Below are 21,464 nucleotides of genomic sequence, written 5' to 3'. Positions count from 1 at the left end.
GATGAGTCTTGCTGCAGAGAAGGTCTAGGGGCATGTGTGCTCAGCAGCTGGCTCCAGCCCTCTCCCTTTCCTGCTATGGTCTTTGACTTTACCAGATCCTTTCTATCTTCTCTCCTGTCTCCCTCCAACTCCCTTCATTCTTGCTTAGCTGATCTATGCGTAATGAAACACACAAATTGTGGTGCTAACGTGATAATGTTTGCAGTTACTAGTTCATTGGTTGCTTGCCCGTTCTACCCCTTCCTTAATCTGTGGCTCATTCTGCTGGATCTTTTTATGTAATAATGACCTGGTCATCTTCTGTCCTTAAGCATTACCTTAAAAAGAAACAAACAAAAATAGCTAAACAATGTAAAAACAAAACAACAACAACAGCAAAAAGCTGCTGCTAAGGGCACAAGGTAGTGTTAGGTAAGGGAGATAAATGGATGGGGTATGTCTATTGCATTTGTCAGGAGCGAGATTTACGTTAGTATATGGAAAAACTCTTCACTTAAATTGCGTGATCCTCCAGCACATCATTCATGAGATGGATGCATTGGCTGTACAAGTCTGAGCTTCTCAGGTTGAAGTACATTTGAAGATTCCTGAAAGCACCTAACATGGAATCTAAGCATAGTGGAAGTGTGTAATCACAAGCGTGCTAAATGCATGCTTCTGCTAGTTGAGTAGTTGAATACCACCAGTGCTTGTTCAGTGTCCTCGACTGGTGTGAGAAGATCACTGTAAACCATTTCTGCTTGTATGTTAAGCTTCAGAGGAAGTAGGCCATTATCAAAACCATTTTACCGCTCAAGGTCAGCTTTTAATGCGTACTTTGCTTTTCCACGCAGACGCTTCTTTTTTTTGAAGAAATTAAAAAAATGTATTTTTCAAGTCCTGTTAGGCTTTCTTTGTGCTCTTCCCTTCCTGGTGTCTTCCACCACGAGAGATGAAATGTTTGGCTACTTGTCATTCCTATGTGTAAAGAAGAGACCTCCTTGTGCTTCTATGCTACTTCAGTTCTCTGTTTTCAGATTTTTCCAAGCTAGTGTATTCAGTAATTTTGTTGTATTGAGTTTGACAAACTGAAATTGAGCTTTTCTTGTAACTCTTGGACGTATTTTAGGCCCAGAGCTAGATGCTTTTAGTATTTCTATTTGTAACCAGCATAGAATGATCTCCCTAGTTTAACTACTGCTTGAAATCACGTTATGTGGAATGAGCAGTGTCTCTTGTCTTGACTTGATTAAAATCTCTCTGCTGTCCGTGTGCAGGCTTAGTTTTAATCTTTTCTTGACTGTGATGCTGATTGAGGATGGAATCCTTTCATGTAATTTGGACTTTAATCTGTAGAATTAATTGCTGCAACCTATAATGGAAGTTGAAATGCTGATAACATGTTTAAAAAACAGAGATTCAGGTAGTTCTTCCTGTGGGTGATCAGCACTGCGTAGTTGAAAATAAATTTCCAGCTGTTCTTGAAGTAGGCTTAGCTTTCATTTTGATTTACTAGTTTATTTACTGAATTGCATGGGCTCACTGCATATTACAGTGTTTCTTGCACCTGTTTTTTTAAGTCAGCTGGTACAAGAACTTCTGAAGAGAGGATGCTTTTATCACTCATTCCTTCTCTGGTTTTGAATTGTGTATAATTGTATAAATACTGATTATGTACGTCAGATAACACTTATACTGTGTGACTTTTCTAGAGCCACAGCACCTTGAAAGTTTTGAAAAGTATCTCCAATCAATGAACTGCTCAGAAGAAATTTGTCTGCTTACCACATTTGCTCAGATGGCACAAACCAAACGGGCTGATGTTGATGAGGATTTTGTCAAAATCATTGTTCTGGAGATATATGAGGTGAGAAATATTACTGGTCCATTCAGGAGATGGATGAACAATGCTCTCATTTTTTTCCTAACAGACTGAAGTGTGAAACATTTATGGCTTCTATAGTTTGTTCAACTGCAGAACTAAGAGAGCTGCCTCTGAGGTTTATAGTTTAGTAGTGAATTAAAATATCCTAAAGTGCTTGGTTCTGTGGAGGAAGAGCAGTAGTCTTGAGACCAAGCCAGAATGAAATAAATGAACAAAACCGTGGTCTGTTCTTTTTTCTCAAGTTTAACTTGTAGCTCTGAAATTCCTTGTGTACAGGATCACAAAGAGCAGTTTGGTTCTGTATTTTCAAAAACAGGTTTTATTGCAGTGTCAGTGAAGATCAACCATGATGAGTAACTTCTCTCTGCTCATCTTCTCAGGTGTCATATGTTAGTCTTTCGACAAGGGAGACATTTTCAAAAGTTGGCCGTGAACTCCTGGGAGCAATTGCCAGCATCCATACACAGATTATATCTGTACTGCTGGATAGAGTTAAACAGACTATTGAGAAAGTTGGAATGGTAAGTTCTTACCTCTGTCATTTAAAGCAGACACCCAGTTAAAACTAGGTAGAGGTTATACAGACCAGGTACATAGTATGAATGGATCAAGTTAAAAACCTGACTGTTTTTTGACTATATCACTGTTTAAGGCCTAAGGGTATAGTGCTGATTATTGTTCCCTACTAAGTACTGAATACACTTTTTTTGTTTTCTCAAAGGTTTCCTTGTATCTGTTTAAAGAACTGCCCTTGTACCTGTGGAAGCCTTCTTCATCTGAGATAGCACTGATTCGAGACTGGTTACTAAATTACAGTCTTACAACGGTGGAGAATAAACTCGCCTGCATTATCTTGGAAGGTCTAAACTGGGGATTTGGTGAGCAGGTACGTATTAAACAGGAGGCCTGAACCTGGGCAGTTTTTCAGAGGAAAAAGTGTTATTCAACCTGGGACTATTAACTGAACTTGAAAAAGAGTTGAATACTATTGACATGACTACTGTATCTTTGAAGGCGTGGGATGGAAAATTCACAATAACTTTCTAGCCTTCTGTTGGTATTCTGTAGTACTGTAGTTGAAACTAAAAGCTTTAAGGAGGAGTTCCTTCTCTCCTAAATGAGAAGGAAATAGGTGACAAAACAGCTGACTGGATATTTTTTGTGAGTCACTTGATTTAAGATATCTTTGATTACAGAAATAAAGGAATCCTCCAAGTGGTGTGCATGAGAGTATTCAGGTACTTTTTTTTTCCACAATGCACAAAAACTCAGTGATTGAAGTAAAGAGCTTTCAAAGCCCTGAGCATTATTTAGATGGCCAGAAAACATTCCATAGAAGGGTTACTCCAGGAGCTTCATCTGGTTGGCATTCAATCCAGTCTGAATGTGTTTTTTTTTTCTTTTTGAGAGAGAACCAGAAAGAAAGTTAGGAAAAATCCTTTTGCCTGTGCTCAGCGATACATTTTAGTATTGTAATCTGTGCACGTGATCATACTGAACTCTTCCCTTTGCTCTATTGATACTTGGAAATGAGGTTTGCCTTACCTTTTCTTCCCATTTCTTGGTGACACATGAAAACAAAGGAATGGTAGAGAAAATTTAATTATGAGGTCTTTGCTTTGCAATAACAGTCACGTCAGAGTTGGGGAAAAGAGTTCTTTAATAGTTGATCAGAGGAATTACTATGTTTTGGTACAATTTGTAGTAGGTTCTGATTATTCTATTTTTGTTGTTTTTTTAAGGCAAATTTTCCAGTGCTTGTACCATATAACTTATATTTATGTATCTATGGATCTTTGGATTTGTTGTGGTTTAACCCGGCTGGCAGCTAAACACCACACAGCCGTTCGCTCACCCTCCCCCCTCCCTCTCTGGGATGGGGGGAGAGAAACGGGAAAGTGAAGCCTGTGAGTTGAGATAAAGACAGTTTATTAAGACAGGAAAATAATAATAACAATAATAATAATAATAGTGATAATGGTAATAGTATTAACAATAATAATGTGTAAGAAAACAAGTGATGCACAATGCAATTGCTCACCACCCGCTGACCGATGCCCAGCCTATTCCCGAGCAGCCGGCCCCCCCACCCCGGCCAGCCACCCCTATATATTGTTTAGCATGACGTCAGATGGTATGGAATACCCCTTTGGCCAGTTTGGGTCAGCTGTCCTGGGTCTGTCCCCTCCCAGCTCCTGCTGCACCCCCAGCCTGCTCGCTGGCAGGACAGAGCGAGAAGCCGAAAAGTCCTTGGCCTGGTGTAAACACTGCTCTGCAACAATTAAAACATCAGCATGTTATCAGCGCTCTTCTCATCCTAATCCAAAACATAGCACCCTACCAGCTACTATGAGGGAACATTAACTCTGTCCTAACTGGAACCAGGACAGGATTGATTACTGTAAATCCCATAACGCACATGATCTAATGATTATGATCACTTCTGGAAGTAATGCAGCTGTTTTGCTTTGTATTGCCCAATATGATCTTGTTATCTTTCTTTGTTGGGCCAAAATTCTTTGTACTGGTGAAAGTTTTGACCAAGTCTTGCAATACTTATTTTCCTTCTGGCTGTGTAAACTAAGGGTTATTTTTAGTGCAACTTAATCATATGGTTGTAGAGACCTTTTAAATGAAGCAAAAGTTTTTTTTGCTTTTAAATGAAGTTTTCCTGTGATTCTTGATTCTGTTTTTAGCAGGATACTCTTCATCTGGATCCAGCTGTCCATTCTGAAGTTGCATTGATGGTCCTGGAAGCATACCTGAAATATCTCTCCCAGAAACCATATGCTGGGCTGCTTTCTGAAAGCATAAAACAGGTATTTCTTCAGATTTACAGGGAAGCTAGTGATAAATAGGAAGAACTGCAGGTGAAGACTTTGCTTTCCTTTCTTCCTTTTAAGAGCTATGCTGTCTTGTTACTAGAATGTTATGATAACCCAACTCTCAGTATTTTTCCACCTACAGTGCTCTCTGGAAATAATGCTATTTTTTGTGGAATGTTTGTACGAGAAATGAAAGTTTCAGATTGGTCCCCTTGTAGGTTTATATCGTTATTTATTGGTATCCATATTGTTAGGGTACTGTGATAGAAGAAGTCACTCATCCAAGCTGTCCCAAGTCCTAGGCTACTGCTGTACGTGCTGTAGCATAGCTGTGCTTCCTCTTATTCCTGTTCCTTCTGCTTTCTTGCAGGTCTCCTACTTAGCCAGCATTGTTCGTTATGGAGAAACACCGGAGACTTCCTTTAACCAGTGGGCATGGGGCTTGATTTTGCGCTTGAAGCTTCACAGAAATGACCGTGGCATGCAGCCTGGCTGGCCTGCAGTGCCTGTGTCTGACAGTATGCTCGACATGACGGAGTCAGTCACGCTTCACCCCCTCCTGAAGGCTGTTAAAGCTGGCATCCCCATCGGCTGTTACCTGGCGCTGGCCATGACCATGCTAGGTCATAGGTAAGCGTGCTTTGTGTTTGCTTTGGAGGGATGGTCCAGTAACTGGTGAGCTGAAGGCTACCTAACATCTTACGTGAGCTTGAAGATGATAAATGGCTTCTGATGCAAGGAATTGAGCAGTCTTCAGGGACGTGCATTTTTGAACAATGTGCCAGTTATTTTATTTCGCTAATACTAACTTTGGCCTCTCCACATTGGGGGGAAAATAGTGATTAGAAATAATAGTGAAACTGAGGCAATATTTCTGGCCATTTCAATCGCACTAACTTTTAACCACACTTACTGAAAGGGTTGTCTAGTTGGTAACTTTTTAGTAGAGCTGCAGCAGAACGTTCAGAAAATAGTGAGGAGGAAACCACTTGTGTTGACAATAATAAATTAAGAGCTATATAACCTTTCTACTGAACCTCCCAGCCCTGACTGTGTTCCAACACAGTTGTTTCCAATGCTTTCAGCTGTTTTGTAAGTAATGCTCCTGCGTATAATGAAGTGTAACATTAAGATTATATTATAAATAATAATAAGTGATTAAGATACAAAATCAGGGATAGATTGGATTAATAATCTTTCCCAGGGCTGTACTTATTGAATCTATGGCCTCTTTCTAAATCTCTTTGGCTCTTAGTCAAAATTTCTGAATAACTTGTTTTCTGCGTTGAATGTTGCTTTAGTCTTCAGAGACAAGTCGTCTTGGATTTCTTCTTCCTCAAGCCATTGCTTGATGCTATGGTTATGCCATAGATGCATACAAACTTACTAATAGTACTAGATCAGTTTGAGACTAATATGAGGGTAATCTGGCTTGAGGGTGGAAGCTTTTACATGACTGAACACAGATGAAAAAACAAGGAACCTCTTTGCTTTTGATATTTTTTTTCCAAAACGCTCTGTATGGCCTTTTGAAGAACTATCGCACCTCTCCTATCTAAACAATAATGCTGATATTTATTGCACAAAAGTGCAAAATTAAAGGTCTGTAATAAATGCTAGTGGCTTAATGCTGTATTTCATAGAATCACAGAATATCCCAAGTTGGAATGGACTCACAGGGTTCATCTGATCCAGTCCTGCATCCAGGTCATTTATGAATATATTAAGGACAAGTGGCCTAAAATGAAGCCCTTGGGAACCCTACATTTTTGTGACTGCACAGTAGACATAAGATTAACATTTTTCATTTTGTCCTAACGTGCAACACTTTTCCACTGTCCAAGCTTGATGCAGAGCAATGTGCCATATCAGCTGCCAGTAGTTTTCTGTAAAAGGGTAGGATTCATCTTATCTAATCATAACTAAGTATAAACTATAAGGTAAAGTCTGAGCTTCATCAGTAGGTAGTGCAGAAAAATGTCCAGAGGATCATCCATCCTAAGGACATGTCAAAGGCAGATAATAGGAAGCTCGGAAACTGATTAACAAGGTTAGGCAAGCACTCTGAGTTTTAAATTGATTGAAACGTGGTGAAGGCACCCATCTTCAGTGATCTCTTTGGCCTTTGAAAGAGAGGATGTAAATCCCCCAAAAGACTGGAAAGATTAAAAAAAAATAAATCTGCCAGCTATTGATTTACACGGCAGCTGAAGAAAAAAACTCCGTATTTAGGTCTGTAGGATTTCAAAGATGGTGTAAATGTATCAATGTCTTTACATCTCAATTCATAAAAAACGCCAACATCCCACGTCCCTCCTTACGAATAGTCTACATGCTCTTCCTTATTTCTTTTGTTTTGACAGCATTGAGAAGTTCTGTGCTGAAGGGATTCCTCTCTTGGGTGTACTCGTCCAGTCTAGGTATCTGAGAACAGTAGTCCACGTACTGGATAAAATTTTACCTGTATTTTACTCTTGTCAGTATTATCTCCTGAAGAATGAACAGTAAGTTTCATATGTTCCTGATATCTTTATTGCTAAAGAAAGTGAAAGCTAAGATTAACTGTTAAATGTATCATGTCTCATTCTGGGTTTCGTGTTCAGCGAGAACGTGACGTGATGGGGAAGAGTGTGTGGTTTCTGAGAAACGTTGCCTTTTCCAAAAAGCTGGGTAGCAAATGCAAGCTACTTTTTGCTATTTGAAAACTCAAGGTATATTGCTATGCAGTTTGGCCATACTTCAAGGCTTATTATGCAGTGCTACCTACTGTTCAATTCTCAGATTTTGGGATTGCCTTACAGTTTCAAATACCTTTAGTCCAGATAAGCTGACTTGAATTACAGTCTGCCTTGAACTCTTCATAATATTCCTATGATATGTTTAAAGTGGAGCAAGTAACTTTGCAGCATCATTGTGAAGCAAAATTCTTGTGTGTGGGTGTCAGCAAGTGCTGTTGTGCTTCATGCTAAAGTTTTAAATTCTCCAGAAGCAGCTCTTTTATGTTTAAGATGTAAAATAAATTTTAAAATTAATTGAATTTAATTTGATATCTCTAGGTTTTTATCACACGTTCAGCTCTTTCTTCACCTCGATAGCGGAGTCCCTCAAGGCATGACCCAGCAGGTTACCCACAAGGTAACACAGCACTTGACAGGAGTGAGCTATGGAGAAAATGTTAAGCTGCTCAGTAGTATGATACAGGTAAGAAGATAATGTTTAAAGAAAAAAGCAGGGGGATGCTTAAAAATAGGTAGTTTTATTTGACTGAGTTTGTGCTTAAAGTTAGAAAGAATGCTGATTGTGGCAGTTCTGCATCCATAGAGTGTTCTGCACTAAGCTTGAAAAGTTGGGTTTGGTTTCCTGAAAGAGTTTGGCTTAAACTTGCTTAAGAATGGCAAAGCATGAAACACTGGAAATATCAGCTGTGCGTTCAACTTCTGGAAAGACAGATTTTCTGGTAACAAAACTGTCTGAAAAGGGAATGCAATACACAGCACTACTGTCTCGCCTGTGTTAGCTGAGGAACGGAACAGATTTACTAAATGCCTTGAAGCCTTGCTTTTGTCCGTTAACTTAAAGCTATGGTATGAAAAAATGTTCTTGTGTTAGAAAACTGCAGTATTCTTTACTAGGGTTCAAGAACCAAGGCCCACTGCCATCAGAGAAGGATATGGACTAAAGAGATACGTACCTATTGTAGGAACAGCAGGCAAGGCCTCACACATAGGTGTTGTTTGTATCTGCAGTTTGCAGGGGGTCCTGCTTTTGTGTCTGTTTCTGCTGATTGTGCAAGATGTGCAGATCTCCAGGCTGCAGAATCTCTTTTGGAGATTGGAGATGATAAACGTGTTTTTACATAGGTATAGAGAGCATTGCTGTGTATTATTTTAAGGGTAGGCCCACAGCCTCATGCAAGTTAAACAGCTATTCAAATAATTCTTACGCTGTAATTCAAGCTGAAAGCATTTGAACAATTCTACCCTTTAATTTGGCAGACTCACATCTTCCTAAGCAGCCAGCCAAATGGTGTGGGGCCGGCTGCAGTACTGGAGTTCTGGGTTCAGGTCCTCACCAGCCAGCAGCTGTGGCACAGGGACCGGGCAACGCTCTTCCTGCTGGATCACCTCTGTAAAGCTGCTTTTCAGTACAGTCAGGAAGACTGCGTACAAAAGCTGCTTTACCAACAACACAAGGTAAACGGGTGTGGTGTGTTTGGGTGGCTGTTGAGTAAATGTCAGTTCTTGAGTTACTTATTCTCATTTTGATGTGAATCTGCTTTCCTGAAAGGTACCGAGAACAATTGTAATAATGCATGATGTGGTTATGCTATCTGGTTTGGTTCCGAATAGCTCAAGTTTAGTGGAATAAATTATATTTTAATAACAATTGAAACTACTTGAAACTCAAATTTCATTCAGAATAATTCTATAACAGTATCTTTGTGGTCTTTGCATTTTGTATGTTCAATAGTATATTGAGAACAACAATAGAACATCATCTGTTGGAAAATAGTCACTATAAAAACTATAAAACAATCTTTTCACTGATGAGAAATGAGGTACGAGCAAGGGATTCGGTGCTGGTTGGCTGAGCTAAGGTTGGGAAATAGTCATATGAGGTAGAAAGGAACATGGATAAAAGCAGCATGATGTCTCTAGTCTGCAAATCATCTGTTGAGCTTCTTACAAAATAATAATAGTTTTAATAAAATAATATAATAATAAAAGTTTTGTTTCCTTGCAGAATGCTTTAGGCTATCATTGTGACAAAGGTCTGCTATCTTCGCTTGTAAGCTGGATTGTGGCAGGCAACGTGACGCCATCCTTTGTTGAGGGAAATGCCAACTCCTCTCAGGTAAGTGGAATCATAGAATGGGTTGGGTTCGAAGGGACCTTAATGATCATTTAATTCCAACCCCTGCCATGGGCAGGGACACCTCCTACTAGATCAGGTTGCTCAAAACCCTGGCCTTGAAAACTTCCAGGGATGGGGCATCCACAGCTTCTCTGGGCAGTGGGTGTTTTTTTCCTGCTTTGGCAAGTTGTTGCAGATTTTCTGTTGTTCCCTGTTTTTTCATATCCCTCTTTCTGTGGGCAGTCTTGTGATAAAATCCTAATTTAGCGTAAGAGAATGCTGCAGATTTATTACACTAAAGAGAACATGAAAAATTTTTCAAAGTAGAAGTTTGTCTGATCTGTCCAGGAATTCATACAATAGGATTTCTTACTTAATAAGAATCTTCAGTTGTTCTCAATTATGTTTTCTCTCAATAATTTAAGACTGACTCTTCTCCTAGATCAGTCAATTTTTGATTAATATTTTGCTTTCTTTCTGCTTAAGAAAGTTCCTCACTGAAGCAAAAAGAAAAACAAAAAACCTGTAGTACCCCAGCTGGAAATGTAGTGCATACGGGAGAGAGGAGATCTTGTTTTACTGTATCCCTCTGAAACTCTCAGGCAAATTCTATCAATGGTCACTGGTTTCCCCTTCCTTTCTCAAAATAATACAATATACAAAAAGGATGTGTGAGTGTAGGTAAAGAAACTGTTTTTCTTGTGTTGATGTGACAATACTCCTTCATGTTTGTAATGAGAATCTGGAAAAGACATACACTTAAGAAAACAACAAGCTTCCTGATCCTGCACCTACAATTTTATTATCAATATTTCCATTATTACTGCATTGTACAGGTCTGGTTTTCATGGATGGTGTTAAATATGGAGTCAATATTTGAAGAAGATTCGCAGCTTCGCAGAGTTGTGGAAGGGGAATTAGTTATTAATGATTTAACTCCTGATCAAGCTTTAAAGGTGAGCAAATTGTTCATCCTCTTAGAGGGCTACTGTAGAAAAGTGTCCTTTTGTATTGCATAACTTTTATCTCCTGTGATTTTTCTTACCAAGACAAAGGCATAACTAATTCTTTATCTGCTTGGCTTTCCCGGAGAAAATGTATGTCAAGGATGCTTTCCTTCGTATTTTGAGTTGAATACTCAAAGATTACTATATAAATCTGTTCATAATACATAATTATTTACAGAAAGTTTCATTCAGTAACTAGGGTTTTTACATGATTTCCTGGGTCATCTGAATGCCTTCCAATCTTTGGTGGATTTATTCTGTGCCACTGAGATGGATAGTGCAGATACTCTTAATTTACAGGCAGGGAAACATCTCTATGTCAAAGATCATTTTTCAGATCTGAATTTTGCAAAAAAGTCTCGGCTTTGGAGTTTTACACTTATTTGTTGCCGTATTTATTCTCTGAAATATTTTCCAAAACTGGCAAAAAAGTTTGTTATTAAGGCACAAAGTCAGGTGTTCTTTAAGCCAGAGTGCAGTGTTTTGCAGTTTTTTGCCCAAATTCAGTGAGAAATTCTGAATGAAACACGTTGAGAACAAAGCTGTCTTGTCTAGAAGTTTAAATTCTGGACCGTCCTTCATCTCAACTGTTAGTGTGTTTTTTTTTTTTTGAAGAATTTGGTCTAGAAGTCCTAAGAAAGTGGGTTTGCTTGGCTATAGCCAGACTGCTACATGTCTTGGTTATTTGGAGACAAGTGCGGAGAACATTTGTCCCTGGGCTTATGTGTCTCAATTTCCCTGGGAAGCAGTGAGATGGTGTGTGGGGACTAGGTGGAAAAGCGTGCTGAGGGTTTCTGAGGTCTAACATGGGGGGTGAGGTAGTGCCAGGATCTTCACTGAGGCCTGGGATTTCAGAAGAGTTCCCCTGATAGAGGCACAGTTCATGGGGATTTGCTCTATGAGTTTCCTGTGATTTTAGTTTATGGAGTTAGCATTCTGTGTTGCTAATAGTGTTCTGCTTTCGTACATTGCACTGCCTTTGTTCTGTGTTTGCAGGAAAAAAAACTTTTCCTTCTGTATTCTTTTTTCACATTAGTTTTACTTTGTCTTAGGTGTTAAGGAGGGCTGTGTAGAACACAGTACGGAAAATTGCTAAAATTGGTAGCATGATGTAGGACTCTACTTCCTCATGTAGCTTATGACTTTATTTTTAGTGTTTGGAACATGCCATGTACTTCACATCTGCTGCCTTGTTCTCTGACACCACCTTCTGGAAGCTTAAAGAAGTATATACCTCTTTGAGGAAGAACTCTAACACCAACCGCGCTTATGTTGGGTTTGCATCACAGTGATCCCTCTGTTTGTGTTATTTTTTTTTGTAAGTGTCAGAGGTGTAGCACTGCTCTCTAATAGCTGTCCAACATAACTGTTAGTTGGGTAGATTCCCTGTAAGACCTTGGAACAGATACACGAATGGATCTAAGTTTTCTGCCTTGGAACTGCTGAATTTTCGTGCTGTGCTGATCTGTTGGGTTAGGATGTGATAGCCTGTTACAGGAAACTGCAGCAGCAGGGCACCTGACTGAAAACATTGTTTTTGCAGAAAGCCCAGATCCAGTTGAAGCTGCCCATTGTACCTTCCCTTCAGAGGCTAATGATTTACCGCTGGGCTCACCAGGCCCTTGCTACACCTGCTGATCACCCTCTCATGCCACTAATCTGGCAAAAATTCTTTCTGCTTTACCTTCACCGACCAGGACCACAATATGGGTGAGTCTGATCATGAAGGCTTCAAGAAAAATAGCAAGCACTAATATGCTTGCCCTTTAAACGTGTTTAATTGCTTCACACTGAGAGCTCAGCTGAAAGCAGTAGGTATTGGCAACTTCTCCAAAGTCAGTTCATTTGCAGACATTCTGATCTGACACTTGCAACAAGACTTTGTTTTGCTGTTTTGTTCTTCTTTAGATTACCTGTAGATGGTTGTATTGGAAGACGATTTTTCCAGAGTGCAGCTCATATTAACTTATTAAATGAAATGAAGCAGCGCTTAATAGAGGTAGCAGACTTCCACCATGCTGCCAGTAAGGCTCTTAAAGTGGAGAGTCCCGCAGAAGGCAGCGAAAGATCACTGGAGAAGGCAAGCTGCTCATCAGATTACCTGACTTCACCGGAATTGCATAAGGAACTTGTCAGGTAAAGAACTCCTGCCCAGTTCAGCCTTATTCAAGACAACCACCTGAGCTACTAGACTGCTGTGCTACCAGTCTTAGCCATGGGAGATGTGAAGGGATGTGACTCTTGGCTGACCTAGATGTACCTAAGCACTTGTTATATACCTAGTCATGGTCATATCTGTTCCTCTGATACAAGTTGTTTTGTTTAAGGAGGTTGACTTTGCTACTAAAAAGTAAACATTGTTGAGTTGTCGGTCTCCTTAGGGGAGAGATACATATATTTTTTTAAATTAGTGGCATCCCCATGCTGTTAAAATAGTTGTATAGACACATTCATAGTCTTGTACATACAAGTACACGCTTGTACATACAAGTAGCAGCTATAAGTAATGCTTTGCATATATATCTGTTTGGCAGAGTGGGACCCCAGTTTACATCTGAATACAGCAGGGAAGTCAATAGGGACTTCAGCTCATGATTCAGTTAGTGCAGTTTACTCAGTGTGCTAAAGCTGAGCTGCAATAAATATATTGTGTGCTAGGTGGAAAGAGGTACATGGTACATCTGCTTAATCAAAACCTTGGTGAAGAGTCTCTCCTCATGCTGGAGTAGCCTGCAGAGATGTTTGTGGCCAGTTACTGCAACTCAGCTGAGAAATTCTCATTTCTGTAAGCAGTGTCGAGTAGGTTGTTTTTAGGAGACGTGAATCTCTCACATGATGAAACCATGACTATGTTCTTCAGAAGTCCATGTTTGTTTAGGCAGACTTCTAGTTTTGAGAAGTCTACCTTCAGAAATATTTGTAATGTTAGTTTCTAAGAAAGTCCAGACACAAAGGATTTCTACACTCTCTCTTAAAACCATAGGATTCTATAGCCAGGAAAATCTTACACTTAGGAAGTTTAATGGCCACCTGGACAGAAGGGAAAATACTACTTGAATTCATCAGGGCTCATGCTTGGAACTGAACTAGTTCCATTTTCTCATCAGTGGATTTATACCGAAAACAGTATTAAATATCACAAGCAAACTCCTACAGTGCAAAGATTTAGTGACATTCTAGTACTCCTCTGGATTCAATCAAGAAAACTTGGATTCTATGGCTAAAAAATGGATAGGCCTTGGTAGAATGATGCCAGTGAATGAAGAAGTATGTTAAGAAGAAGTATGTTAGGAGAGGAAGAAATGGGAATAAACTAGGTGTGAATTTGAGTCTGAAAAGAATTGGAAGATGTAACTCAGCTCAGGTGTAAACTTTCAGAGCAGGCTTCCTAGACAAGTCCTGGTGTGATTGCTCAAATATCTATATTTTTTTTCTTCTTTGGTCTTATGGGGTTATGGATGTGATTCCCTAACACACAGTTCTGGTCCTGGGTTGTGTGTGACTTCAGAATAAACATTTTCCTCTTCACAATTTTTCCTGTTACTCTTCATTATTGCACTTCATGTATTTGTAAGTAGTTTCCACTGCTCATCCTTGAAATGGCACTTAGTAAACTAATCACAAAGCATCCGAGAAGTCCGAATTTTCCACTGTGTCAATTTGTAGCATGATTTGTTGCCTTAACTTTAAACCCCAGAATAAGACTACTCTGTATGCTTTGCATGGGCATACAATTAAAATTAGTATTGACTATTTTTTTTTTCCTGTTTTGTTTTTCTTCTCAGGCTTTGTAATGTTTTTGTTTTGTGGTTGGAAGAAGAGAGCTTTCAGAAGGGAAATACATACATTCCTTCTTTACCGAAGCAATATGATGCACATAGACTTGCTAAAATCATGCAGAATCAACAGGTGAAGTACTAATGACACTGGCAACATGGGATCTAAATTCACTTCATTTGTTAAAGTGGGCTGTAAAATTGTGCTATGATGTTTTAGACAATTTTGGTTTCCTCTGTGTTCCTTTTTCAGGAAATGAATTGTAATCATCCCTACCTGTTCTTTAATTTGTTAGTAATTATACTATGTGTGTTTGTCAGATTTCTTCTTGAAGTGTCATGAACACTTTTCAGTGGCTTGTCTGTATATGTGATAAAAATTCTGCAGCAGTTTTCTTCAGTTGAGTTTTTTTCTTCATAGTGTTTTCATATAACTTTAAACTGCGGGGTCTAGTTTTAGTTGTTAACTCCCTAGCTACTGGGATGGATGCACAATATATGGTAATAACCAAAACTGTAATGATTAATTCTTCTATACTTTAGGACTTGTGGATGGAATATGTCAATATTGAACTCATCCACCATGAGTTTCAGGAAGCTATAAACCTTTGGATGCGGTCTCAACTTGAATCACATACAACAGCTAATATTTCTGCAGGGCAAACAGATTTCACCAATCCTTTGTCAGGTAAGAGATAAGAATAATATTAATGATACCCTGGTTTCTTAAAAAACATAACATTTTCACTCACAGACATCATTAATACAGCTTGGTTTGTATTGGTACAGTATTTTACACGATTTTCATGGTGTTCTAAATGAAATACTCATATATGAGGCTATCATGGTTCCTGGTTTAAAGCATGACACATCACAGAACCACATCATGCGGTGCCTAGAGCTTTGTGAGTGGGCTCTGCAAGGATTGTTCCACACGGAGCACGCATCAGACAGGCTGAATTTTCCTAATGTGTAGATAAAGACAGTTGCAAGCAAAGGCAAAAAACACTATAACTAAAACCAGAAAGATTCTCTCATTTTTTTTGTTTGTTACTAGTACATTTCCTTGTTGTTTACTTGGAGTTCTGGCACAGTGAAAGGGGTGTTCTAGCCTCTGAAAGGGATAATAATCATGGTACGTACATTAAGGATGTGAGAGAGATTCTTGGTGGGCTGATTAATAGGTGAGTGAGGGAAGGAAATAGAAGGAAACTAGGATATTTTTATGGGTGAATTTGTACTGTTTAGGCAAAGAAATTGAGTGGGAATCAGCAGGAAAAGATCTGACCTGGAAAGAGATTGTGCTTTGGGAAGGATTTGGATCTGATGAGACTAGAGATGAGGATGAATTTTAGGGAAAGAAGATGAATTTGGCTTAGGAGGAACTAGGAGCCTCTGTCAGGTGAGGAGAATAAAGGAGGTGATAAGAGGAAAACAAAAAATCTGGAAGGTAGGAGTGGGTGGGTGGGGGGGAAAAAGGTAAACTGCGGCACCTTGGATCCTAATGGTGTGTGATGGAGCAGGCCACGAAAATTAGCTGTGTGAAATAAACTTTGTCAACAACAAAAAAAGGGTTAGTTAAATGATTATAAAAGGGGAGGAGTCTTGAGAATGTCTCCTAAAAATACTTCATATGATTTAAAAAAAAAAAAACCTGAATGAAATATTTTCTTCAATTTATTCTAAAGTTTTCTTAGCAACATAACTTATTTCTGCTTTCTTTTCTAGCCAAAGAGAGGATAATGAATAATTTGAAGAAGTTTGATACTCCCAAGCCCCCTCTTCCGCTCCAGCTGATGAAAGCTCCTGTGCCAGTTATTTCCTCTGCCAGTCTGATCAGTCAGAAAGAAGCAATTCAGCTCACACGCACAGACCTTAATGTCTTGCAGCGACACGCCAAGTAAGACTTAGCTGTTGTCCCTTTGCCTCCCTAGTGTCTAACAGTGTCTTCAGGTGCCCTTTACAGCAGCCTTATTGATGTTGTTAGCACAAGACTGGCAATACTTGACTCCTGTCTCTTGGCCCTTTTTTTTTGTCTTCTTTTCTTGGCTATCATGTCATTTGTTATTTCAGTCCTTTAACTGGCTATGCAAGTCTTATTTAATGACCTAAGGTTGCTTCAGTTGATATCTAACAGCTACAGTTTCTTTTGTCATTTGTCATTAAAATAATACTTCCTGTTACCGTAGACTTGTTGACAATTAGTTAACCCTTTTGCACTAATTTAGTGATGATAATTTGAAACACTGAAACCCTTCAGAGAGAAACCTGACTTCTGGAGCTGTTAAGTTTGTGTATAAAAGAGAAGAAACTTTGTTTATTAATATTACTGTAAGAGAACTCAGATCAAATATTTTTGAAGTGTCAAACGCAGGTGATGGGTGTATTCTCACCCAATGTAGTAATTTAGTAATATTATTGAAGTTGAATACAAAATCCTTGTTAAGCCCAAGAAGGGATGTGTCTAAATGATTCCAGCAGCAGTTTCAGCTGGGCTTTTCCTGTTGACTGAATCTATCTTATTTTGTCCGGTGGAAAATTGCATCTGCTGTAGTGGGTAATCTATTTAACTTCCTTTCAGGGTGTCATAGGGAATAATTAAAAAAAAAAATCTTACACAAACTTTATTAGTTTTGTTCTTCTTTAAGTTATTTCTGTTACTACTTTGAGGAGCTATCACTTTGGAGTTAAAAGATTATGAAATGGAGTTACTGTTTCCTAGAGAAGTGTCAATGAGTCTGTACAGCACATTAAGGTGAAGTCTCAGCTCTTGCATTTAAATTCTTAGTATTACTATTACTAAAGATTAATAATTGCATTTCAGAACTGCAGCTCTTTGGGAATCCCAACATGTTGCTCTCAACAGTGAAATATTGGATACTATACCTAAGCTGTATGTCAATCGGGAAGAGCAGATCACCCTCCATTTGGAGTGCCGGGGAACTTCAAATAAAGGCTGCCAGGGAGCAGCTCTTCTGACAATCCAGGTTAGAGGCGTGACATCACTCCTGTTTTGGGCCTGTGGTTAATGAAAATGAAATGAATGAATGGTTACAAGAGTGGACTTATTTGGTGAAGTGCTGCCCTATACCTTTAAAAATAAATTAAGTTCTAAAAAGAAAAAAAAATTCCTGAAATACTTAATATGTAATTCTGTAAAGGAGATGCAGATCAACAGCTGAAGAATAAATTGTTTAAAGTTTTGGATTACTCCTAGCATTTGTGCTAAACTATTGCCCAATACGTGAGTGTAGCAGTATGCACACTACTAGGAATAAAACTGAAAATGTTCATAGAAAAATTCCCATGTTGTTTGGTATGTGAATTTCTGGATCCTGTCAGTGTCTGTGGATTAAAAGTCTTATTACAAAGGTAAGGATTATGTCAGTGTGCCATAAGGATGTGTGCTTGGGCTGTGTGCACTGAACTTGATCAAAACTATCAGGGGAAAAGGTTCTACGTCTCGTTCTCCTAGTGTGCTCTGCTTCATTTTTACAATTATGTGCAACATTGAAGAATTTTGGTAAAAGATTCTATTCTGAAATGAACATGTGTCTTTTTGTCATTTAGTTTGAAGGGAAACATAAAAATGAAGCAGTGAGCCAGCAGCTTCATGCTTTGCGTAAGGAAGTGAGACAACTGCAAGCAGAAGCTACGAAGCCACCTTCTCTGGGTGTTGTGGAAGCAGCAGTACATGTGGAAAATTTTATAACGTAGGTTGTTCAGACACTGCTTTAGGTAGTGATGTTTTATATTTATTTTCCTATATATTAGAGGTAAAATATGGAACCCATTTGTGTGTTTTTCATAGTTTTATCAGTCTGGGTCAACAACAGAGCTGGAACCCTGAGACCTACATGTTTATGGCAGATCTCTGAAGGAGTAACTCCATACACTATCAGAAGAGCTAACTGCTGGTCATTCAGCCTTAACAGGGCACACGTGTTCTCTATTTTGACTTATTGTACTCAGCATTAGAATACCCATTTTAAATGTGCAAGAGCAGATCAAGTGAAGACAGGGATGCTATGTTAAGCTTAAAAAATGGCAAAACTGTAACAGCTGTTTCAGCCATAAGCTAAAGGAGATGTTTTTAGTATGTGTCTCCTTTGTAGGACTGCGTAGTTCTGTAATGGAAAACTATGATGTGGAGTAGCTTTTCAGTATGTGGAATGAAATCCTGTACTGGAAGAGGACTATTAGATCTGAATTTTTGTGTGAATGAGTGGATTAGTCCAGGAGTTACCATCTCTTGAAGGACTTCTAGAGTTCATCCCAGAAATCCAGTTTTGCAACACCATTTTTCTTGATCTTCTAGGTTTCAGCTAGGAAACCAAATACAACTTAAAACAAGCAAACAAGAAAAAACAAAACAAAACAAAAAAAACCCACACCCTTTTAGAGAACATCCTGTATAGTAAAGTATTTGATTATTATTTCTACATATTCATTCTTGATCATTAATCTGAAAAATTCTGTAGATGAGCTCTCTGTTAGGATTTATATCTGTGGAACTGCATGTTCTTCAGATGTTTTAATTCGGACACGGTGAAGACTGAGTTTCATTTGACCTCAAACATTTATTTGGCAATATGCAAGAGAACATTAATAAAAGAATTAAAGCAAAATCACTGAGTCTTCCCAGTAAGATGAGGTGGTGCATAGTGAAAGGACAAGAGGCAATGATACGAACTGAAACAGGAGACGCTGTCTAAGCATCAAAACCTGCCTGGACGTGATCCTGGGCAACCTGCGCTAGGAGTCCCTGCTTGAGCAGGGGTTGGACCAGATGACCACTAGAGGTCCCTTCCAACCTCAGCCATTCTGTGAAACCACTCTTAATTATCATGTAAGCCAGATACATTTATCTTAATGCTACGTGTCGACAAGAAGCCTTTCATTAGTATCATAATTATTTTCCATATGTAAACTTAATCTTTTGTTTTGCAGGGCATTAATAAATATCTACAAGGTGCAGCCTATGCCTGCAATTAAGAAAGTTGGAATTAGTTTGTTTTTTATAGTAGTGGATTATGTGTGTGATGAAACTCAACGCAATCCTCCCACGAGGCAGTTCTTCACTTCATGCATTGAGATTCTCGGCCAAGTAAGTTTATTCTGTAGCATTTTATGCGTTAGCACTTACCCCAGTCCTGTGCTGATATTGAGGGTCTAAAATCTTTAGAAAGTCTGAAAATTAACTTTCAAGCTTCTATCCCATTCTTTTCCTCAGCTAATTGTATAATATACACAGTATATAGGAGAGTTTAAGCTTGCATATGAGCAAAATTAAAACTGTTGCTCTGAGATGCCTGCTCAACACTGAAATACTCTGTGTGTATCAAGTGCTGAAGTAGGCTGGATTTTTGGGGGATTGTTTAAAGTTCGGTGCAGTATATAAAAAGTTGTTTTGGTGTATGTTTCTTTATTATTGATCACTTTCTAGCTTACACGTATCTTGTCAACCTCTGTGTTTAGTCACCTCTCTTCTAAAGCCTTGCGATACCCTTTGTGTAGTGAGTTGGCCAGAATGTTTCTGGTAGAAAAAATACGAGCTCCTTGTTTGTGGTAGCGTTTGCTGTGGGGATCACATTACGTGGATGCTCTGAGGAAAAATCGTTAGCCTCTGTTTTGTGTCCAGGTATTTATTTTGATCTATTAGATGCAGGCTTCCCCATGTCCAGCTGTCCTGAAGTCCTGTCCCAGTCTGACAGCTGGGGTGCAGAAGAGCTTTCCATAGCCATAGTTCTGATTAAATTTTCACTAATATCAGACAGGACTACTGAAGTCTGGCTTCACTTTCTGTTGTTAGCCAGAAAAATTGGATTTTAGGGTATTTCTATGCGATGTGTGTGGTCACAAGTGCTGTTCTTCAGTGTGCTAGGGAAACACGCTTATTTTACAATAATATTTTGTGTAACAGTAGTATTTAGCTGAAGCTGATCTCATGCAGTCTGCCTTTTTTGCTTTTTTAAAAAAACAAACACAGTTGTGCTTATCGCAACAAAAAGTTTTGAAGTGTTTTTTTCCAGTAGACTCATACTAGACCACTTTTCTCATTATTTCTGATTTCCTCAGGTGTTCATCAGTGGGACCAAGTCAGAGTGCAAACGTCTCCTCCAGACGATCCTGCAGAATCGAAGGCTCTGTACACTTCTTTCTCCTTACTTCACTCCTGTTGCCTCTCCTGATGAGTTTGTGACTTTATATGAAAAAGTTGTGGCCTTTCTAAGTGAGGATAACAGCGATGTTGTCTTCATGCTGTTGACAAAGGTAAAATACTCACAGATACTCTCTGTTCTGTAAGTTGCTTATGTGGATGTTATTTCCCTTAATGACCGTGCCCTTAAGCTGTGGAAGAAAGATACAAACCTGATACTTCAAAATAACATTGACAGGTTTTATTAATCAATGTTGCTTGTACTAAATGCTGTTTGTTATCTTTAAGCTGAAGAGGGGCTAGAGGGGAAAATCAAATGGAAAGCTTGAATTACCATTTCCCACATAGTGTGTGCTTCCTAGGGCTTCCTCTTCAGTACACTCAAGTTGAAGTCAAAGCAGGCTCTTTATGAGGCTCTTTCAGACTCTGTCAGACTTTCTGCCTGATATCTCTGTGGAGACATTCATTGAAATAGTGAATATCAGCTATCTTAAAAACAAGTTATCCAAAACAGGAATAACGACTGAATCTTCTACCTCTGTTAGCTGGGAATGACAAGAGTGCCACAAATGTAATTTTTAAATGCATAGTATTAGGTAAGAGCAAATGATTTGCACTTCTCTTGTATCAGGGCTGCATGATACTGTCTACCTGTGGAGAAATTACTACTACACTTAGGCTTTGATATTGTTCTAATTCTCTGCATTCATTACACAGGGACTGGGCTTGACAGCTGTGAATAGCAGGTGGTCTGGTTTGGGCATGACTCTGAACTGTCCTTAGTAGCAAAAATCAGTGTTGTCCCTGCTGCCCTTGTTCTGAACAGATGGCCTGGAGGCTACAAAAGCTTTGCATCTCCATATGAAAATTTAGGGGCTACAGAGACTACCCCAGTCTAATGCATTTAAGTATTTGGTGGTGGTACTGAAGCATAGAAGCTCACATGCATTTTTATGAATTAGGGAACCTCTGATTAAA

At 38.9% G+C, this 21,464-nt stretch overlaps 1 protein-coding gene across 4 annotated transcripts in view; it reads left to right on the top strand.

The window, feature by feature from the left end:
- EPG5 (ectopic P-granules 5 autophagy tethering factor) overlaps positions 1-21,464 on the top strand; it is a 51,482-nt gene that overhangs the window by 13,364 nt on the left and 16,654 nt on the right. For 3 of the 4 annotated variants that reach the window (XR_010828000.1, XM_048051428.2, XM_066989100.1), the window contains 19 exons: positions 1,692-1,846; positions 2,245-2,385; positions 2,586-2,750; positions 4,561-4,683; positions 5,060-5,319; positions 7,053-7,193; positions 7,746-7,890; positions 8,685-8,882; positions 9,433-9,543; positions 10,380-10,499; positions 12,094-12,260; positions 12,459-12,686; positions 14,336-14,459; positions 14,870-15,014; positions 16,055-16,226; positions 17,151-17,313; positions 17,897-18,039; positions 19,277-19,433; positions 20,405-20,599. Coding sequence is in view for 3 of the 4 variants with exons in the window: in XM_048051428.2 (XP_047907385.2) it covers positions 1,692-1,846; positions 2,245-2,385; positions 2,586-2,750; positions 4,561-4,683; positions 5,060-5,319; positions 7,053-7,193; positions 7,746-7,890; positions 8,685-8,882; positions 9,433-9,543; positions 10,380-10,499; positions 12,094-12,260; positions 12,459-12,686; positions 14,336-14,459; positions 14,870-15,014; positions 16,055-16,226; positions 17,151-17,313; positions 17,897-18,039; positions 19,277-19,433; positions 20,405-20,599 (3,053 nt within the window). In the remaining variant the exon portion in view is untranslated. The remainder of the gene's footprint in view (positions 1-1,691; positions 1,847-2,244; positions 2,386-2,585; positions 2,751-4,560; positions 4,684-5,059; positions 5,320-7,052; positions 7,194-7,745; positions 7,891-8,684; positions 8,883-9,432; positions 9,544-10,379; positions 10,500-12,093; positions 12,261-12,458; positions 12,687-14,335; positions 14,460-14,869; positions 15,015-16,054; positions 16,227-17,150; positions 17,314-17,896; positions 18,040-19,276; positions 19,434-20,404; positions 20,600-21,464) is intronic. The other variant, XM_048051429.2, reaches the window with a different exon arrangement.

The sequence above is a fragment of the Anser cygnoides genome, chromosome Z, assembly GCF_040182565.1.
Source record: "Anser cygnoides isolate HZ-2024a breed goose chromosome Z, Taihu_goose_T2T_genome, whole genome shotgun sequence".
Classification (NCBI taxonomy): domain Eukaryota; kingdom Metazoa; phylum Chordata; class Aves; order Anseriformes; family Anatidae; genus Anser; species Anser cygnoides.
This window is presented reverse-complemented; position numbering and strand designations above follow the sequence as displayed.